The 19577-nt window shown below is 52.8% G+C and overlaps 3 protein-coding genes across 5 annotated transcripts; 1 reads left to right on the top strand and 2 right to left on the bottom strand.

Annotated features, from left to right (window-relative positions):
• Positions 1-1802: 1802 nt before the first annotated feature.
• Positions 1803-2447, bottom strand: CDC26 (cell division cycle 26). The gene is made up of 2 exons (XM_040606660.1): positions 2283-2447; positions 1803-2201 (listed from the first exon to the last, which is right to left on the bottom strand). The coding sequence occupies exons 1-2, from the start codon at positions 2361-2363 to the stop codon at positions 2025-2027; spliced, it is 258 nt and encodes an 85-aa protein (XP_040462594.1). The 5' UTR covers positions 2364-2447; the 3' UTR covers positions 1803-2024.
• Positions 2448-2551: 104 nt separating this feature from the next.
• PRPF4 (pre-mRNA processing factor 4) lies at positions 2552-10543 on the top strand. Of its 2 annotated transcripts, XM_040606647.1 has the most exons (15): positions 2552-2688; positions 3209-3253; positions 3350-3527; positions 3759-3945; positions 4144-4231; positions 5019-5098; positions 5364-5457; positions 6383-6477; positions 6781-6839; positions 7464-7587; positions 8766-8855; positions 9114-9236; positions 9380-9487; positions 9574-9692; positions 9875-10543. In XM_040606647.1, exons 1-15 carry the CDS (start codon positions 2629-2631, stop codon positions 10066-10068), a joined length of 1644 nt encoding a protein of 547 aa, XP_040462581.1. In that variant the 5' UTR covers positions 2552-2628; the 3' UTR covers positions 10069-10543. The 2 variants fall into 2 exon arrangements, with proteins under 2 accessions (XP_040462581.1, XP_040462582.1); XM_040606648.1 differs by lacking the exon at positions 3209-3253.
• Positions 10108-19553, bottom strand: WDR31 (WD repeat domain 31). Of its 2 annotated transcripts, XM_040606650.1 has the most exons (10): positions 19509-19553; positions 16512-16644; positions 15612-15741; positions 15092-15166; positions 14840-14984; positions 14651-14751; positions 13964-14031; positions 13370-13511; positions 12407-12569; positions 10108-10923 (listed from the first exon to the last, which is right to left on the bottom strand). In XM_040606650.1, exons 2-10 carry the CDS (start codon positions 16556-16558, stop codon positions 10763-10765), a joined length of 1032 nt encoding a protein of 343 aa, XP_040462584.1. In that variant the 5' UTR covers positions 16559-16644; positions 19509-19553; the 3' UTR covers positions 10108-10762. The 2 variants fall into 2 exon arrangements, with proteins under 2 accessions (XP_040462584.1, XP_040462583.1); XM_040606649.1 differs by lacking the exons at positions 16512-16644; positions 19509-19553 and having other exon boundaries at positions 15092-15378; positions 15612-15715.
• Between the last annotated feature and the right edge of the window lie 24 nt (positions 19554-19577).

A 19577-nucleotide genomic window follows, 5' to 3' on the forward strand; every position in this document is an offset into this window, starting at 1 on the left:
CACTCACAAATTGACGCCAAGAGTAAGTGCTCGCTTTTATTAGCAAAAGGCCCTACAGTGAGGCAACTCCAGCGTGGCCTTTCCTTGCCCCTTTTCTCTGGCAGGACTCTTTGGTACCTGTTGTGACGGCGCACGTGAGTGGCAGGGGATTCAGGTGATCAGGGATGGGGGAGAGGAGCAGCATCCTCTGGGCCTGCCCCAAGTGCAAGCAACAACTGGAACCAGGAGTGTGGGAAGACATGCTGCATGAGTCACAGTTTGCTTCAGTCCAGTTACTTCGCGGAGCGGGGGGAAAGCCAAGATGGAATTCCCATCCATGAGGAATGGGTGCCTCCTGGATCTGCTGGAGGAGTCAAAGGACAGGAGTTTTAGGGAGCTGTAACAGTGAGGCCCCTCGGTGCGTGGAAGGCGTCTGCGTACAGCAAGGAACACTGGTCTCTCTCAGCGGGGCTTTACTCTAGATCATATTCATCCATTCAAGAGGAGTGAGGGGCTCCCTGGGGTTTTCTTCCCCTGTCCAACCACAGGATGTTTAGAACCTGCTCTGGTGGTTCCCTGTCAGACCTGGGGCACCTTGGGAACACCCAAGAAGCAGAGCAATCCCTGGTAATTTTATGTGGTATTAGACTGGAAAAGCAGCCCTGCTCTAGGCCAAGCTGTGGCTCACTCCCATTTAAGTTCTCTACATTTTCCCAGCCTGACCTGAGATGTGATGTGCCTATAATACATGAAGCATGATTTTAACAAGTCCAGTTCAGAGCACTGCTTGAGACACTGAAAAAATAAACTGGTCGCTGTGCTGAAATATGGTTGAGAACAGTCCCAGCCAGGAGCAGAGCGAGCCTCTGGCCCCAGGGCTGCTGGCACCCTGCTCTGCCTCCTGCCCCAGGCTGGAGGAAGCAGAGCTGCTTAAACACCAACAACTTGCTTCAGTTTTCATAACTCGCTTCCTTCGGGCTGCCTCACTGCACGCTGACCCCTCCTTTTTGGGGCTCCGCATTACCACACCTTTCGGTGATGTGCCTGGCCAGCTGGTGGTGGTACGGATCACTGCTGCAACATCAGGTATATGTTGGTTAGCCCGCCAGAAATCAGCCTGCCTTTCCACTTTTTATATGATGCCACCTGTAAGGAAATCCTTGCTGACCTTTGATCCAAGCCACAAACATCACTGGCAACTACCTGAAACTCCATCACAGGGTGACAAATCAGTGCAGCTGGGGTGATGTGCTCCCCAGGGCTGAATGGAAGCATAAAGGAAAAACTGCTTGATCAGAAAATAGGGGATATTGTTCCACAACCACCTGCCCAGTGTGCTCTACTGCATCCGCATTTGTGACCATTCCCTGCTGAGGGCCCAACCCACAGCCCAGCTGTGACACTGAGGGAGAAGCAGCTGTAGGGCCATCTCTGAAATTGGGGATGGGGGATTTTAACAGGCCTGGGGGCTGCTTTCCCGGCCTTCTCAGGAAAGGGGGATAGCAGCATTCAGAACCACCATCTGTTGCACCTGGAGCTGCCGCCTTTATTCATACAGGCCTATAAAACGCTAATGAGAGGCTCCCGGGTACCTTCTCCTTAGCAGGGTCACCAGCTTGGAGGGTGAAAGGTTTAAATGAACACGTTCACCGCCTCCATCTTTAACATTACTAAATTACAAGATCCCCCACAGGATCCTTCTGCAGGGGCAGTGTTTTACTGCTTTGCTGTATCGGGGCACACACAGGTGAAGGAAACACCGGCATCCTGGGTGTTTCCATCCCTGCCTGCGTGGTCTCCTCAGCCATTTGAAGCAGTTCATGTGGCTTGCTTTTTTTTTTTATTAAAAAAAAAAAGACATATTTAATTCAAAGGAGACACTTGGCCATGGGACGTTAATGGGCGTGTTAACCAGACCCACTTAAAAAACCCACATCCAGCAAACTGAAACAGCAAAGGGGAGGGATGGCGAGACCAGGCCCACCAGCCCCGGCCCCCCCGCGGCTGCCGGCCCCCCCCCCAGGGCTGCTGGGTCCCCCCCGCCGTTAGAACTCGAAGGTGCCGAAGTGGGCGGCGCGTCCGCCGGCCTTGGGCTGAGGCTTGTAGCCGATGCGGTCATTGATGATCTGCTCCCGGCTCTTGTGGTCGGCGCCCAGCGCGATGCTCGCCGCCTCCTCGCCGGCCGCCGGCACCTCCGCGTCCTCCCGCTGCTTCTTGCGGCTCTGCGGGGCAAAGGGGTCGTGTCACGGCGCGCCCAGCCAGGGGCGGGCAGGGCCCGCGGGGGCGGCCGGCCCCGCTCGCACCTCCAGGTCCTTCCGGATGCTCTCAAACTCCTCGATGTCGTCCAGCTTCAACTCCAGCCGCGTCGGCTTCCGCCGCAGCATTGCCACCGCCCGCCGCCGCTCCGCCTCGGCCGCCGCCGCCGCCCCACGCCGCACCCACCCGGGCCGCACCGCCCAGCCTACTCCGCCTCCCGGCGTGCCCCGCGCGTCCTGCCGCTAAGCGCCACCGCGCCTCCCGGCGTGCCCCGCTTCCCGCTGCGCCTCCCGGCGTGCCCCGCGCCTCCCGGCGTGCCCCGCGTCCCCCGGAAGTGGTTGTGAGGCGGTGGAGTTCGGCGCGGCTCTGTGCGGCTCCCGGAGCGCGGCCACCATGGCTTCTGCACGGGCACCGGCGGCGAGAGGCGGCGCCCGCCCCCCCGCGCCTGCAGAGGTGGGTGGGTGGCTCCGGGCACGTTACCCCTGCGGGAGCGGGGACAGGCCGCGGGCCGGCCCAGCCGCTCTGTTTTGGGGCCTGGGGCTTGCTGTGGCGGGCGGCCCCGGTGTGGGGCAGGCCCCTCCCCCCCTCCCCGCGCCGCTGGTGACACCGGAGCTATTCGAAGGGCCGCGACTGGAGCGGTTACGTGTTTTCATGCGTTTTTACAGAACCTTTTTGTTTTTCTTGGAAATTTGTTCTAACGCTCCGCTCCTGGGAGCATCTTCCACTGCTTCCCGGTAAAGGGCATCGAGAGCTGCTGGTCCTTTTAACAAAGGCATTGCTCGTGCCTTTGCTGGCACTTGTTCAGCAAGATTAGGAAAAGTTTTGTGTTTTAAAGTTTTCTTAAAAAATAAAAAAATCCCCCAGCCTTAAGAATGAGGTCTAAGCAGATAATAACCAGAAAATAATTCAGTCTAATTTATGCAAATTGTTTAACATGGCGTTTTATTTTCTATCTTTGTATTTGGGACAACAGTCCAAAATTAACACCTCGAATACAACTTCAGGGTCTCTTAGTGATGTACGTACAAACTTTCTCCAGCAGAGCAGCACTTTCGTGCACAGCCAGGCTGTTTGTCATTTCCTTTTTTGCCAAAATTCTGCCTTTACCTTCTAGGCTGCAAAGAGCAAGCCTGCAGAAGAGAGCGATGCTCCTCCACCCAAGAGGGCCCCCATCTTTTATGGCAGTTTGGAAGAGAAGGAAAGAGAGCGTCTGGCAAAAGGAGAATCAGGGCTGCTGGGAAAAGAAGGGATGAAAGCTGCGATTGAGGCTGGCAACATCAACATAAGCAGCGGTGAGAATGTTTAACCACCTTTTTATTTTCCCGCCTCGTTCTGGAATATGAAGTTTTCAGAAGTCTTCTTTTGAAAATCTAAAAATTATACTCAGCTTCTGAGTATAATTTAAAATCAAAACTATGACACCATTGCCTGGACGTTTGGCTCTGTGTTTGGATCTTCCTGTTTGAGAGGGATCTCTCATCCAACCATTGTTTTCAATCTGACAATTTCATTTTTTTGTTCAGGTGAGGTCTTTGATCTTGAAGACCACATGAGCGAGCGGCAGGCAGAAGTTCTGGCTGAGTTTGAGCGCAGGAAGAGAGCCCGGCAGATCAACGTCTCCACTGATGACTCTGAAGTGAAGGCCTGTTTGCGAGCACTTGGGGAGCCCATCACGCTCTTTGGAGAAGGTCCTGCAGAAAGGAGGGAGAGGTGCTGTGTCTGTCCTGGCTGTTGCAAACAGGGTCTCAATTTATCAAATCCCTGATGTTTTCCTTTTAGCTGGGGTGCAGTGAGTGCCGCGAGTCAGTAACACTTCATTGCAATGCAGCAAGAAAGGCAGGCAGTGATTATTTGTCAGGTTAGCTGAGAATTCACTGAGTGAATACAACTTCATGTGTTTCTTTCCAGATTAAGAAATATCCTTTCAGTGGTTGGCACAGATGCATTAAAAAAGACGAGGAAAGATGACGACAGGTCTAAAAAATCCAAAGAAGAGGTAATGGTCTCTCTTGTTCTCTCAGTGCTGAGGGAGATGTGTATGATACCCTTTAAGATTCCTTTGACAGTCTCTACTATGTCCAGGACTCTTGGTTTTGGTCAGTCTGTGGGTTCTTTTGTCATCCCTTCATGCTGCTTCTGTATTGGCCAAGTTAGCAAAACTGGGCAATGTTTTGTCTAAATCAGGAGCATTACGTCTGGCTTGTACTCGCTGACCAAATTCCGAGCTCCATACGGCATATAGAAGAGGAGATCAGATGTTTGTTCCTTAGTATAGCGAGTCTTTCATTGTTGGTTTGTCTTCATACTTGGGAAGAAAGTATTATGTTCCTGCTGCTACATGTTTCTGCCTTTGGTTCTTCTTTCTTTTTGCTTCTCCTGTCTCTTTTCTCACTCCATTTTTTCCTTATTGTTTTTTGAAGTTGCTGTTAGAAATAAGGACAGCTTCTGCAGCTCTGGGTGTTCTTTTTACTGGGCGATGTGTAGGCAAGGAGGAAGCTGTACGTCATTAAGTGAAAATGAGTTAGTGTTCAATTGGAATATTCTTGAGTGAAACAGCAGCACGTCAGGTTCTGATTTATAGGGCTGAGCGTTTGACTTGAGTCTCTTAATCCTAGGGCTTATAGTTATGCAAAATGCCCTTAAAAAGAGGCCTTAACACAGCAAGATTTAAGAGCAGATGCTGTGGTGGCACTTAATGTACTAAGAGGAAGTCATCTAAGGTAACTGAATGGAAGAGCAGTATCACCTTAGTTTTTTCTTCAGTTTTGTTCTTTTTGTTACAGTATCAGCAAACCTGGTACCACGAAGGACCACGCAGTCTGAAAACAGCGAGGCTGTGGCTTGCTAACTACTCGCTGCCCAGGTGAGATAAAAGAGCGCAAACGAAGGAGGGAGATGCAGCCTTTTGTAAAATCCAGCTGCTAATCCCACTGTGGGTAGTGCGGGATATTTGAGGTCAAAGGAATAGGGAACATACACCGGTAGACAGGTCCAGTAAGCTTAGAGCTTGAGTTCTCAGTGACTGGCTCGGGTTGGCCCGGTTTGGGGGAAGAAGAGGGAAAAGCCTGTTTCCAGCAGCAGGGTGAGGAAAATGTAGAGGCTTGTTACTTCACCTTTTCTCTTCACAGGGCAGTGAAGCGGCTAGAAGAAGCCCGTCTACTCAAAGAGATTCCAGAGGCAACCAGGACATCACAGAGACAGGAGCTACACAAATCCCTGCGAGTAGGTGTGGCAGCTGCTCAGCTGCTGTTTTTACAACTTTTGCTGATCTTCCAAAGATATCAGAAAGGGATCAGCTGCCCAGAGGTGCTGTCGGGAGATGCATGTAGTTTTCTGCACTGTCTTCTGTTGGAGAGCTCTGCTTTTTCTCTTTCCCTGTGTTATGCATAAAGCATGTTCTAGCTCTTTCTTCAAGTGATTCGAGAGATGTACTTGAGTTGTCCCTTTGCATGGCAGGGGATGAAGAGATACCCCTGCATTACCTTGCCGCTTACCTGTGAAGTTAAAGGAATTTTTTCTTGGCTTTCTCACAGGTTTAGCTGGCTAGGAAGGGACTGCTAACTTTCCTTTTCCTGTACGGTCGTCACTGGGAAATAATAACCAACGCAGTAATGCAAAACATGCTTTAGATGACTCTGGGACGCCCTTTTTGAGCATGTTAAGTCAGATTCGCAGCTTAACAGAGGCTCAAGCACACAGTGTGGTGCCACTCTAATCCTGTTTACACCCAGAGGCATTAGCTGCCAGAGGATTTGCTTCTCCCCTAAGCGCACCGCACTGCCTGCCCTAGTCTGTCCGGCTGCGTTTGTTGGACGAGTTGTAGAAAGAGGCTGAAACTACAGTAAGTTCTCTGTTAAAGCCAGAGTCACAAAGCAGGCCTGCAGGGTTATTGGTGGCATGTATTGTGGGTGGCACATGGAATGCTGAGCTGCGCCCCAGGGCTGTGCTAGCTTACACTGGGCAGGCTGGCTCCGTGGCCTTCCTGCTCGGAGCTGGAGTGGCTCCTGGGCAGCTCCTCCCTTTGGAAGTGACTTTCCAAAGGCCTCTGCCTCCTCCTGTGTACATTTGCCTCCTTCACCTCAGTCTTTGGCTGGGGCTTTCTCTAGTTTGTTTGTACTTCAGTTGTTTTCTGTCTGTCTGGTTACAGTCCTTGAATAACTTCTGCAGTCAGATTGGAGATGATCGCCCGCTGTCCTACTGCCACTTCAGCCCCAATTCCAAACTTCTCGCTACTGCCTGTTGGTAAGTTTTCTTGTACAGCGTTTCCTTTAGGGGCTGGGAGAGCACAGCAGGAGTGAAGAAGAGGGATGTTATTGGAGGCTTGTGAGAGTTCAGAAATGGTTTTTCTTCCTACTCTGAACTCTTCACTTTGGTTTAGAGCTTAGCTGAGGTTTCTGTCTGAGTCCATTAGTTCCCATGGATGGTTGCCTGAAGTGTCCTGGTATTTTAGCTACTGCAGAACCACCCAGGGTGGCTTTGCAGCTCTGTTTGATCTGTTCTTTGACATTCCTGTCTATGCTGACATCTGTTCCTTGTCTTCAACAGGAGCGGATTGTGCAAGCTCTGGTCTGTGCCTGACTGCAACCTTGTTCACACCTTACGAGGTAGAGAAAAGCGACTTTCACTGAGACTCTTTGCTTAGTTCTTTTGTTCCTCTCTGGGTTGAGTTCCCAGACCTGCACTACTTTGTGACTCAAAGTGTAGTATTCTTTGGGCAGACTTTATTTTAATGAGTGTCAGTCAGGCTTGTGGAGCATGGGCACGTGTCAGATAACCAAGAGGAAGTCTTGGCTTTTCTCTTAGAGCCAAGACTCAAGTTTGCTGTTTCTGTTTCTGAATGGTGGTTTGTTTTGTTTCAAAACCTGGTTTGAGTTATTTTGATCCAAATACCAGCGGGTTTGGCCAGGTCATTTAACAGTAGTAAGGTTCTTTGAACAGGGGTCACAACTTTTGCCCTCACATTTGTATTTTGTCAGTGTCTTGATTTATATGTTAAATTTTCACTACATTTTGAGGATGACAAACCTCAGTCCTACTGGAATTGCAGCTTAGCAGTTCACAGGACCAATGTGTCTGGCCGTTATAATGCAACTTCACCCAATGTGGGATGACACGGTGAAAGTGTTCACTGGTGCCTGACTAACTAGTAACAAAGAAATGCTGCTGTTCTGAAGAATTGGCCAAGATCATGTGGCAGATGATGAATTTTAATTTTCCTTTCTCTTAAGGACACAACACCAACGTAGGAGCGATAGTCTTCCATCCCAAAGCCACTGTCTCCCTAGACAAGAAGGATGTTAACCTGGCCTCGTGTGCGGCTGATGGCTCTGTCAAACTCTGGAGCCTTGAAAGGTCAGAACGATACCAGACATACACAGCTGCAGCATTGTTGTTTTGGGGTTTATTTTGTGTTACTAAACACTGGACATTTACCATCCTCCTGCAAATATAACCTTTTCTTGTAGTTATACCAGTGCAATTCCTGGCCTCAGTATGTGCCACCTTCTTCAGCAGGAAAAGAGATCACCCTGATTAGGGGAATCAAGGTGAGGGGAAATTATCTGAAAAGAATCAAGTCATAATTGCTGCTGGGCATTAGTAAACTGCTTTGGGTGATGGATGGAAGACTTGGAGATCATTTCATTCTAACCATTCATTTAGGAGGAAATTTCCTCTCTTGAGTATTAAGAAATGAACTTTTGAGTTATTGGAAAGTATTGGGAGGTGGACTAACCAAATATATGACCATGCACAAAAGCTTCAGCCTGTGATGAAAACAAGTGGCTCTGTCACTGCACAGTGCAGTTCTGGAACACGTGCAGCATCTGTCTCAAGCCTGTAAAGAAGGGAACGGTGTAGATACCAAGCATGAGCTGTGTTTGAAAAGTGGAGCCCTGCAGTGCACCTCAGGAAGAGGCAGGCAGCTGTGAGATCCTCAGTTGTTCATCCTTAGCTGAAAGTTGCTGTTCCTAACTGCAGAAGCATACCTGTGCAAAGGGACAGGGCGTTTACTAGTCTTACGTGACCACATCTCTAGTTAGCCTGCTGGAAAAACTAAATGCTGTTCAGGCCTTCTGCTGAAGGCTGCTGACCTACTGCCTGTAATTCTGGGAGAATAAATATTCACTCTGTCTTGCCTCCCTGCAGTTTTTCAGAATAGCAGAATTTGCGGTAGTTCAGGATGTGTTCTGTGTAGTCACAGAAAAAAAACTCCCTGCAATTCAGGTAGTCCACATTTTGTTTCTGCACTTTCAAAGTGCTAATGACAAGGGCCTTGTTAGTTTTCAGGAATAACAGTTATCCCAGGAGAACGTTACAACCAACATGAGTGTGGATAAAGGGGTTTTATTTAAAGCTTCAGGTGTGTGAACAAAAGGCAGAATTTGGAGTCATTAGTTAAAATTCTGATGTTCCTGTCCGGCTTGCCTTTAATTAGCAGTTCTTCTGTTGTGATCATAACATTTGCAGAGGCCTGGCTAGAGCCAGCCACCCCCGACCAGTGTCCAATGATTTTTGTTTCTGTTTTTTAGTGATGAACCAGTGGCAGATATTGAAGGACACAGCATGAGAGTGGCACGTGTGATGTGGCACCCGTCTGGGAGGTTCCTGGGTACTACCTGGTACAGAGATTTCGTTGTTTGCAAAGACATTACCATTAGCTGTCTAGTTGGTAGCCCAGTGACTACCATTGCTTGTCCACAGAGGAGCCCAGCATGGGCAAGGGTTGGCCATTCTTCACAGCAGCTGGGCTGTTGTCTGCCCCTCACGTGAGACCCTGTTGGTCTCCAGCTGGAAATAAAATGCCCACAGAGTTAATGAAATATCCTGTTACTCTCCTTGGAGATACGTGTAGTTGGATAAACACTTTGTTTTTACAGCTACGATCACTCGTGGCGCTTGTGGGACCTGGAAGCTCAGGAAGAGATTCTCCATCAGGAGGGGCACAGCAAAGGGGTCTATGACATTGCCTTTCACACGGATGGGTCTCTCGCTGGGACTGGGTGAGTGTCCTTTGTGGCAGGACTGGGTGTGCAGTATTATCAAGGTTTTGTTGCTGGCTGATGCCGAGTGCCCCAGCAATTTCTGAGCCTACTCTGGCAGTTGCTGAAGCCTGATGGGCAACGCTTGGGTTCTCCCTTCCTAGTGGACTGGATGCTTTTGGCCGGGTATGGGACTTGCGCACAGGACGCTGTATCATGTTTCTAGAAGGCCACCTGAAGGAGATCTACGGGGTTAACTTCTCCCCAAATGGGTAAGAAAGGAGCTTGCGTGGTTTACGTGGGAGCTCTGAGTACAAACCCAGCTCCCAACAACATGTTCTTCTCCATCCTTTGGCAGATACCACGTTGCAACTGGCAGTGGTGACAATACCTGCAAGGTATGGGACCTCCGCCAGAGGAAGTGCATCTACACCATTCCTGCCCATCAGAACCTGGTGACTGGAGTGAAATTTGAACGTAAGTACCTCCTGGCTGATGTTCCTTATCCCCCTGCCTCTCCCGAGCTGAGGTGGCAGGGGATAGGGGCAACTCAAAACCACATCTTCAGGTCAGGAAGACCTGTACTGGTTAGCAGAAAAGATTTGCCGTGGGTTTATTTGCAAATCTCACTTCTCCCTTTTTCTCATCCTCTGCTGCAGCCAATCACGGTAACTTCCTGCTCACAGGCGCTTACGACAACACCGCAAAGATCTGGACTCACCCTGGCTGGTCCCCTCTGAAGACCCTGGCTGGTCACGAGGGGAAGGTGATGGGACTGGATATCTCCCTCGATGGCCAGCTGATAGCGACCTGCTCCTATGACAGAACCTTCAAGCTGTGGACAGCGGAGTAGCTCAGAGGTGCTGCTTATGAACTGGAATGGAGACGTTAATGGCTTTCAACTAAGACTTGGGTTTTTTTATATTAAAGAAAAAAAAAGAAATCGGCTATTGCAACATGCGTTACGATAGCTGTAGTCACTAGTTGGTCTTGGGTTGAGGTATTTTTGAAGCGCTTCTGTTTGGAAGGGCTTGGTTGGAGTCAGATCTTGGGTGATGTTTTTCCACTTTTTAGGACTTTGGTTTTATACCACAGATAGTGCTTTCTGCTGTAATTTGGAGACAGTCCATAGGCGTCCACCCTCCCCTCCAAGTCAGGCTCACAGGCTTTCTCCAGCCTGTTCCGGTCATTTGTAGGTCGCCATACAGCCCTCGGGTATGGTGTTATTCAGCCTCTGTTAATACCTTTCATTTTCCAAGAGCCTTTGGTAGCCTGTGTGGAGGTTCTGTAAATAAAATACAGAAGGCTCTCTCGGGAGCAAGAACTTGGCCTGAATGTATCAGTGATGTGGCTTTTCTTCTAGACGGCTCTAGTTCCTTCCTCACACGCACAATCTGAAACCAGTAAATCCCCCTGTGGCCGCCCCACTGATCACACATCGTTGTTGCTCTACGTGTGAACGCTCTCCTGGTGCTGGCAGTCGGGGGGAAGCTCTGGGGAAGTCGCCTCCCCTCGCAGGGCAGTCTCTGCCAGGGAGGTTACTACGGTCAAAACGCTGCCACCTCCTCCAGCGCCGGGTCTGCACCGTCACTCATCCGGAGTACGTGAATTCCCGAGTGAAAACTTGCGCAGAGCAGTGTGGAGCTGTCACAGATGGCCAGTGAGACCAGTGGTCCCGATCCCTCGAGGCACAAGGAGGCCAGGCAGGCTGAGGGAAGAGACAAATCACTCGGCACGCTTGGTTTGCCAAGATGAGACATGACCACACCAACCTCCCACCGCCTGGCTCTGCCTGCTCGCCTGAGGCAGGTGAGCTGCACCCCTCGCTGTCCCGGGTCCCCGCATCCAAAGGCATCGGCACGTGCCCTCTAGAAGAGAGACCCTCCACCCCTGTAAGCCCCACGGGGGACCTGTGCGTTGCCCAGTCGGGCAGTGGCCAGCTCATGGGGATCCAGGCTGACGTCAGGCTCTGCCCTTTCCCTGGAGACAAAGCGGGGATGGATGGACAGACCGACCCCACTGGGCAGAGCTGCAGGTCTTGCGTGGAGGCGTTCCCAACCTGCCTTTTTCTCCCAAATTGCTTATGGTCCAGAAATCGTTTTCCTAAGGGCTGTGCTACACTCAACATGCAGTTTTGATAAACCTCCAAAAGGGAAAGAGAAATAAGACTTACAATGTCCATCGGCCCTTCTGTTCGTGTCTCTTACTACACAAACCCCGAGGCAGCATTAGTGCAGGGACCCCAGCCCCACGCTGAGCTGCCAACAGCTGCATTTGGCACGGACAGTCAGGCAACCACCTCTTGTGGTGACTTGCACCCTTCCAGGAGCAGCTGAATTAAGGCTGGCCGCTGTGGTGGTCACCCAGTTGTGGAGGCAACAGGATCAAAACAAATCTGCTGCCAACCCCGTGGCCACCTTGGCGTGTGCGGGCACCAGGGTGAGAGAAGAGGTGAGTGAAACAGAAGGTGAGAGCTTTTCTGCAGGGGATCATCAGGTTTCTATTTTCATCCTATGGTAAATAAGTGCATTTGGAGAGGGGCTTAGCCACGGGGAGCGTCTAATGCTGATGACTTCACCGCGTTTGGTGTGTGTCTGTGAACCTGAATGGCTTCCAAGAGGTCCCTGCCTTCTGCGCAAGGCGTTACTAACAAGCCTGCTGCTACGGCAGGGCTTGGCATGTTAACAGCCTTTGTGCCCAGCTCAGGTGAGGACTCTGCCCTTGCCGAGCCCTCCAGCAGGCAGAGTACCCCCCAAACGGCCGTGATTCCCTCCAGCAGGCAGAGGTACCCCCCAAACGGCCGTGATTCCCTCCAGCAGGCAGAGTACCCCCCAAACGGCCGTGATTCCCCTCAAGGGGACGACCAAAGGCATGGCAGTTGCTCACCAGCCCTCTGTCCTCCAGCACGACTGTTTTTTACAACCTTCCACTCGTATTTGTGGAGTTCCCCTGTTTGTTTTTATTTTTATCATTTGTCCTGTCATTGCTGAACTCGGATGGATCTTTAAAAGCCATCTCTCATCGCTGCTTCCTTTTATTGTAGGAAGGACACTCCACCCAGTCCTGCAGCTGGATTAGAGTAAAACCCAGAGATTTCAGGCATCATCGTGCCCATCACCACCAGGAGACAGAAACAAAGGGAACAGTTATCCCAGAGTGAGGCGCGTGGCGTGGGCGGGACCCTCCCCTACCTCCAGTGTCACGGTCCCAGACCTTCACTGTGCTGTCGTAGGAGGATGTGGCAATGCTGGGGGTGACAGCTGGGCCGCGTGGAAGGAAGACACACGAGGTCATGGTCTGTAAATGCCCTTTGTACTCGCACACTCGGTTTCTTGTCTGCCGTAGGTCCCACAGCTGCAAGGCAACAGGCAGAGGTTCGAGCTCAGGCTCTGTTGCTGCCACTTGCCAACACGGAGCTCTTTTACAAAGAGAGGAAGATGGTTTTGGATAGAGCTCCTTGCCCATCCCCAGAGTACAATTACTGCCTTTGGGCCCTGCTCATGCTCCCAGTCCTGGAGAACTTCAAACCTCAGGGGATTTTCACCATCGGTGACTATTTGAGCATGCGCCCACACCCATTGGAGCTGATGGGCTAAGACTGCCGTGTCTCCAGCCTGCTCCCGCCCTCAGCCCTGCTCTCCCTGGGTGGGATGGTCTCATCCTCTCGATGCTCACACGCAGGGCTGAGAACCTGCAGGGCTGAGAACCTGCAGGGCTGAGAACCTGCAGGGCTGAGAACCTGCAGGGCTGAGAACCTGCAGGGCTGAGAACCTGCAGGGCTGAGAACCTGCAGGGCTGAGAACCTGCAGGGCTGAGAACCTGCAGGGCTGAATCCCTGGTTTGGAAACACCTCGAGCAAAGGGTCCCTTACAGGCTTTCTGTGAGAGCCTCGTGCTCCTTGATGCCATTACTGAAACAAAACCCCAGTGCTTTAATCAGGAAGAATATCAGCTCGGCTGTTCTCTGAGCAGAAGGCTTACCGAAGGGACAGGCAGGAAGGCACTAAGCTCCTGGCTGGTGACACCAGCATAAGGCCAAGTCAGTGGGAGCAAGCAGATCCTTGGAGCGCTGATCTTGCTCTGCCCTCTGCTGTATCCCGTGAATGTGGGAGAAAAAAATCAGAAAAAGCCGGACTCGGTGCCCGGCAAACTCACGGTGGCCTCGCTGCCCTCGCCCGTGGAGCCACTGCTGCTGCTGAGGCAGTACCGCCCGTCCTGGCTGGCATCGCAGCACGTCTGAATGTGCTGCTTGGCTGGGAACGTGTGTGCCACCTGCAGCTCCCGGCTGTCCCAGATCCTGGAAGGAACGGGAGTGGGGAGGGGGACTCTGATGCACCGTCACCACGACAGGCTTCCTTCCGTGCCCTGCCCCCCCCACACCCTCGCTGCGCCCTCGTGCTTTGCCCTTGCTGCTGTGCCCCACGCTGCATCCTTGCATTTATCTGTTCTGGATCAATCTCCATCCAGAGCAGCTGTGCTGAGCTTGCTTTTTTTAATTCCCCTTTCCACCCACAGCTGCCACCCCGTGCTGCTTACAGCCACAGATGTCCCCTTACCATCCTCCCCTGGCAAGAGGCTACAGCTCCAAGACCCAGGTGAGCAGGAAGGTGGCTACTAGCCACCCCAGCAGGGCATGGGAGACCGGGTGGTCATGACAACCAGAGAGACAGCTTGTGCGCCGGCATCTTCCATAACCCCCACGTGCCCCAGGCTGTAACTTCCTTCTCTGTGGCCACATGAAGAATTTACCTGATTGTTTTATCCTCTGAGGTCTGGATGACATAAGGTTCTCCTGGGACCCAGCACAGATGTGTGACCTGTGGAGAGGGAAGGATGAGCGGGAGCCCACCCCTGCCTGCAGCCCAGGCTGGCGTCCACCTGTAGGTACACAGCCAGCGCGCTCCCACCCTCTTCCTCATGCTGGGTTACGAGCAGGAAACGTTGGATGAAGTTTTTTTCTACTTCCCACCAATGTTCCTCCCCTATTATTATTTTATATAGATAATATATATATATATATAATCGTGGTTATTTGCAGGCAGGGAGGTGCCAACAGCTCAGCAGCACACAGAGCCGTGGTACGTGGCACGGGCGCCAGAAGACGGTACCCAAAGCAGCTCTGCTGCTGAGCTGGATCAGAAGGGAAGGCAGCCCCCACGGTGCAAGGTGCTCCCTAGCAGCTATCAGTCGGAACATTAATACATTTCCATATGGGTCTTGGTACCTTTGTGCTCCTGGATTTTCTGTTACTTGGAGAACGGAGTAACCAGCCTTGAGCTTTGGTCTCCCCAGGTGCACAGGCAACCCGTGCAGTGCCTCAAGGGCTTCTTGCAGCACCAAGCTCAGTGCAAATTTGCTCTACGTGGCTTCATGTGCCAAATAACTGTGCAGGCATCGAGGTGCCGAGATAGGATGCGAGAAACCAGCAGCTCCTACCAGATTCCTGGAGATAGCGGCTCTGCCCAGACACTCTCCGGTCTCTGTGTCCCACTTGCACACGGTGTTGTCTCGTGAACCTGAGCACAGCTGGGAGGCGTCTGCAACCACAAGTTAACATTAAAAAAAAAAAAAGTCAAGAAAAGCTGTCAATAAATCCCTGGGCAATGGGAGTGTGTTGTCCCTCACCTGGGCTCACGGCCAGTCCAGTAACAACCAGGTCATGTCCCAGGAAGCGCTGGCTTGGCCCCGAGGTCCCGTGAAGCTCCCACATCATCACTGTCTTGTCTCGCGACGCACTGAAGACTCTGTCTGAGTCAGGGGCAGCGGTGACCTGCCAAGGACAAGACGGGAGAAGCCAGTTAGTCACTCCGTCATTCCGGGCTCCCCAGTCCCTGACAGGTACCCGTACCAGAGACCCCACCGCGCTCCATCGCTCACCTTGGTGACCTCCCGCTCGTGCCCGACGAACCGCCGCAGTGCAGCCCCAGATCTCCAGCTGCAAATGGCCACAGTCTGCGGAGCAGCAGGGAGAGGCATCAGCGGGGGCAGCAGCAGAGCGGGTGAAGGAGGATTACACATGTTCTTGGTTATGTTACACTGAGACCCGTGCACAGCCCAAGCTCGGAGAGGGAACATGTTCTTCTGGTTTTGAGCTCCTACAGCATATGCAGCTGCCTTTAGAGCCTGTCCTGTGCCAGGTAACATGTGATCCAGTGATTCCAAGCCTGAGTGAGACCATTGGATGTGATCTGAGTTCAGGAGAGGTTATAATATTTGATTCAATGTGCTTCAGTGCATGCTCTCACTCTAAGCTCATCTTTTCTTTCCAAATCCAGGAACCGACAAAGTTGTTACCATTGATGGAAATGTTTAAAGCTCATGTTTAAACCTTATTTTCTGAACCTGTGAATACATTTTCATGACTATGCTTTGTGCCTGGTGGCAGGGGGTACCTCACCTTATCTCTTCCTCCTGACACACACAGGTCTGGTTTGAGAGCAGCCACAGAAGCGACGGCATCGGTGTGTGTGGGGCTGTGCTGCCCGACAGCTCGGACAGGTCCTGTCTCTTCCATGGAGCCATCGGCCCTGCAGCAGCAGGCAAAGAGACAGTGGCAGGGGCTGCAGGGGCTTCAGAGCAAAGCCAGGGTGCCACTCCCCAGTGTGAGAGGGGTCTGGGACATGGCACCGCCGGCTGCGCTGGGGAGCGACAACATCTGCCTTTGGAAAGCCAAGGGGGAGCTGGGAATGGACAAATGCCCCTGGACTAGGTGAGATGGAGCAGGTCTATTCCATCTCTAGAGCTGCTAAATATTTAGGTGTTAACTCACTCCATGCTGGTGCAAAGAAGAAAAGAAATGTTGATCTCGCCAGCCTCCCCTTCCACTAACACCTGGCAGGCTCTGGCCAAGCCCACCGAGCCCCCTGCTGCCGCCCTGTGCTTTCAGCTGGTCCCCAGGCAGAGATCACCCACCCTGCTGCCACCCACTGAATTGCTTCATCTTGCCCATGGAAGCCGCTGCGTCTCTGAAGAGACGGTGAAGCGGTTTGGATCTTTGGGCTAAATAGTTGCCCCTGGAGCTGTTACCCTTCAGAGCTCTGCCCGAGCCATCGCAGAGCAGGACCCCCGGCCATGGTTACACACTTGGCCACTCCTGTGAGCTACATTTTAGATTTCAGTCCCCCAAAGAAACCGAGCAGACTTTAGAAGTGAGGGTCAAAAATAAAAATCCAATTCATACATTCAATAACAGAACTAAACCCACACACTTGCTACAGTCTCTATTCATTTGCTGTTCTCTCTTTACTTTCGAACCTGATTTATTGACTTCAGGCATGGTCACCTGGCATCGCGTTACCTGTATTTGGTGGTGTGGAAGGTGATTTTACTCTGCAGTTTCCCCATAGCTCTGCCGACCAGCACAGCTCCCGCTCCGGCCAGCAGCGGGGAGCATCACGCCGCACCTCGAGTGCCTGCTGCTGGGATGCGGGCTGCGGGTGAGGAGACACAGTGTTACTGGGAATGCAGAGAGGTTTCTGCTTGTTACATATATGGGATAAGGCATATGTATGCTGGTAACACACTATCTACATCTTAACTTCATTTAGAATAAGAAGAAAAACCTCAGAGGAGGGGACGTCTGGAGCTCCCTAGGCAAACCTGCTCAGAGCAGAGCCACCTTCCTAGGTGATGCTCCTGGGACCTTACAGCTGGGCTTTGAAAGTATCCAAGCTTGGTGAGGCCACAATAGAGATGGAGCTGCTGCCTACAATTCCTCTAGCACCTCACGCCTCCTCTTACTCCAGTATCTGCTCTTGACTTCCATATTTCCCAGAGATCTCAGTCTCTAGGCTGGTGAGTGCAAACACCCCCAGTCTAAAGTCCATAGTGCCAGGTGGGACCAAGGTAACCACAGCCACAGGCAGCCTGAACTTCACCGAACCAGCCTGACTTAACGTAAAGCTTGAAGCGATCTTTCCATAGGCTGAGGAATGCTTTGGGAACAGCAGCTTCTATGTCCAGAGACTCCAACCCCACATCCAGTCTGGGGCATCCCACACGTGGCATCCCACAGCCAGTCCCCGCACCAGCGTCCACCCGGGCAGAGGAGCCTTCGGCAGAGCAGGGGCCCGAGGCAGCATCTCCCCCTCATCCTCATGGGTCACCGACCCAGCCGAAACCACTTTCAATGACAGTGAATTGTCATGTACAGTAATTGGCTTCTTCTTAGCTCAAGACATACTAATTGGATTTAGCCTGTACTAGGTGTATGTTGGCATTCCCGTCTTCTGGGTCAGTAGTATTTTGCTAATAAAAATCAGAAAAAAGCACCTCTGCCTGCTTGTTCCAGCAAAGAAAAAACCTGCTTGAAGGCTCTGCTCACAAAACCCCAAAATACTGCCCACCTGAAAACCAAATCCTGGGAGCACTAAGCAGGAGGGCTTGGGTTTCTACAAAATATTCCCTTTCTAATTTTACCCTGACAGCCGTTGTGATTAGCAATTAGTAATACCCAGTTAATCTCCACCTGTTCCATCCATGAGTTTGCATGTTCAAAAGCTGTGAAGAACAAGAAATCTCACAGCCGAGGGGCAGCGACAGTTCAGCAATTCGATCAGACCGAGTGTCCAGGTCATTTCAGTACATGAGCAACAAACAGGGTTTGTCCTTGCCAGCAGGAGAACCCTGGAGTTTTTTTCTCCTGCAAAACAAGATTCTAGGAAAAAGCTGAGATGTAAATTCTAATTTTTTAATTATGGTGATTACTATGTTTCCCCACTCATGGAGTTAATGCACACATGCACAGTCGACCCTACCTGCACATCAGCTCAAATCAGTGTCAGCGGGAGGCTGCCTGCTCTCTCCTGCCTTTTGCCCACCGCCAAAAAGAGATTTTTCTGAATCCTGAACAACAGCAGTAGCTGCTCGGGCAGGACGTTCCCCTCACCTGAGGTGTTAGGATCTGGCAGGCTTCCCTACACATTGACCATGAACCTGGTCCATCCCAAAGCTCTCCAGGAACACAGGGATCCTGCCGCAGCTGATCCATACACAGCCACCCCTCCACAAGACCGAATTTCACGCCGGAGGAGCTCCCATCCTCCCTTCTCCCCAAATGCATCGCTTAGCAGAGAGCAAAAACATTTTTTACTAAATCATTTTTTAAAAAGAAAGCACCGAAACCACAGCAGCGTTTCTCCCCGTTTTCCTGGGGTGTTAAACAGCCCCTCGCAGGGGGTGTTCTGCTGTCAGGGGGCACGGGGGCAGCCCCCAGCCCTGTAGCCAGGGGTGGCCCCAGGCAGTGACGCAGATCCCTGAGGCTGGGGGTGCCCCCTGGGTGCTCCCCGGGTCCCTGTGCATGGGGGGAGCCCCGAGGTCGGTGTGGGGCAGCCCGGTGGGGGCAATGTGGCGCAGTCCAGGGGGCTATAGCTGGGGCAACCCTGGCAAAGGTGTGGTGACAACACAGGTCCCTATAGCTGGGGCAGCCCCATGGGAAAAATATGGGGACAACATGGGTCCCTGTAGCCAGGGCAACCCCTGGGAGGGATACAGGGACCCCTGGGAGCGATATAAGGACAACACGGGTCCCTACAGCCGGGATAGCCCCCCGGGAAGGATATGGGGACCCCTGGGAGGGGTACGGGGACAACACGTGTCCCTGAAGCTGGAATAACCCCTGGGAAGGTTGTAGGGCAGCCCCTGGGGGGGGGAGGGTACGGGGACCCCTTGGGGGGGTATGGGGACAACATGGGTCCCTGCAGCCGGGACAGCCCCCTGGGAAGGATATGGGGACTCCTGGGAGGGATATGGGGACCACATGTGTTCCTGAGGCTGGTATAACCCCCTGGGAAGGCTGTGGGGCAGCCCCCGGGGCAGGGTACGGGGGCAACACGGGTCCCTGTAGCCGGTACAGCCCCCTGGGAAGGATATGAGGCCCCCTGGGAGGGGTACGGGGACCCCTGGGAGGGGTACGGGGACAACACGTGTCCCTGAAGCTGGGATCACCCCCTGGGAAGGCTCAACATGGGTCCCTGAAGCGGGGATAACCCCCTGGGAAGGCTGTAGGGCAGCTCCTGGGAGGGGAGGGGTGCGGGGACCTCTGGGAGGGGTAGGGGGACAAAACGGGTCCCTACAGCCGGGACAGCCCCCTGGGAAGCGTATGAGGACCCCTGGCAGGGGTAGGGGGACAACACGTGTCCCTGGAGCTGGGATCACCCCTGGGAAGGCTGTGGGGCAGCCCCCGGGGCGTACGGGGACCCCTGGGAGGGGTACGGGGACAGCACGGGTCCCTGTGCCTGGCCCAGCCCCGCGGACACCGGGCAGCCCGCCCCGCCCCGGGGACAGGCGCACTCACCGGGGCCCGTCCCGTCCGTCCCGTCCGTCCCGTCCCGGCGCGGCGCAGGGCGGGCGGGGCGGGGCGGGG

The sequence above is a fragment of the Falco naumanni genome, chromosome 9, assembly GCF_017639655.2.
Source record: "Falco naumanni isolate bFalNau1 chromosome 9, bFalNau1.pat, whole genome shotgun sequence".
NCBI classification, from domain to species: domain Eukaryota; kingdom Metazoa; phylum Chordata; class Aves; order Falconiformes; family Falconidae; genus Falco; species Falco naumanni.

Coding starts and splice junctions, on each gene's coding strand:
- CDC26 (XM_040606660.1), bottom strand. CDS start 2,363: ATGCTGCGGCGGAAGCCGACGCGGCTGGAGTTGAAGCTGGACGACATC. Junction 2,202..2,282: donor GCATCCGGAAGGACCTGGAG/GTGCGAGCGGGG, acceptor TTTGCCCCGCAG/AGCCGCAAGAAGCAGCGGGA.
- WDR31 (XM_040606649.1), bottom strand. CDS start 15,358: ATGTTACCTGGCACAGGACAGGCTCTAAAGGCAGCTGCATATGCTGTA. Junction 14,752..14,839: donor TGGACTGGCCGTGAGCCCAG/GTGAGGGACAAC, acceptor TTGTGGTTGCAG/ACGCCTCCCAGCTGTGCTCA. Junction 14,032..14,650: donor CCGCTATCTCCAGGAATCTG/GTAGGAGCTGCT, acceptor CCCTCTCCACAG/GTCACACATCTGTGCTGGGT.
- PRPF4 (XM_040606647.1), top strand. CDS start 2,629: ATGGCTTCTGCACGGGCACCGGCGGCGAGAGGCGGCGCCCGCCCCCCC. Junction 3,946..4,143: donor CCTGCAGAAAGGAGGGAGAG/GTGCTGTGTCTG, acceptor GTTTCTTTCCAG/ATTAAGAAATATCCTTTCAG. Junction 7,588..8,765: donor AAACTCTGGAGCCTTGAAAG/GTCAGAACGATA, acceptor TCTGTTTTTTAG/TGATGAACCAGTGGCAGATA.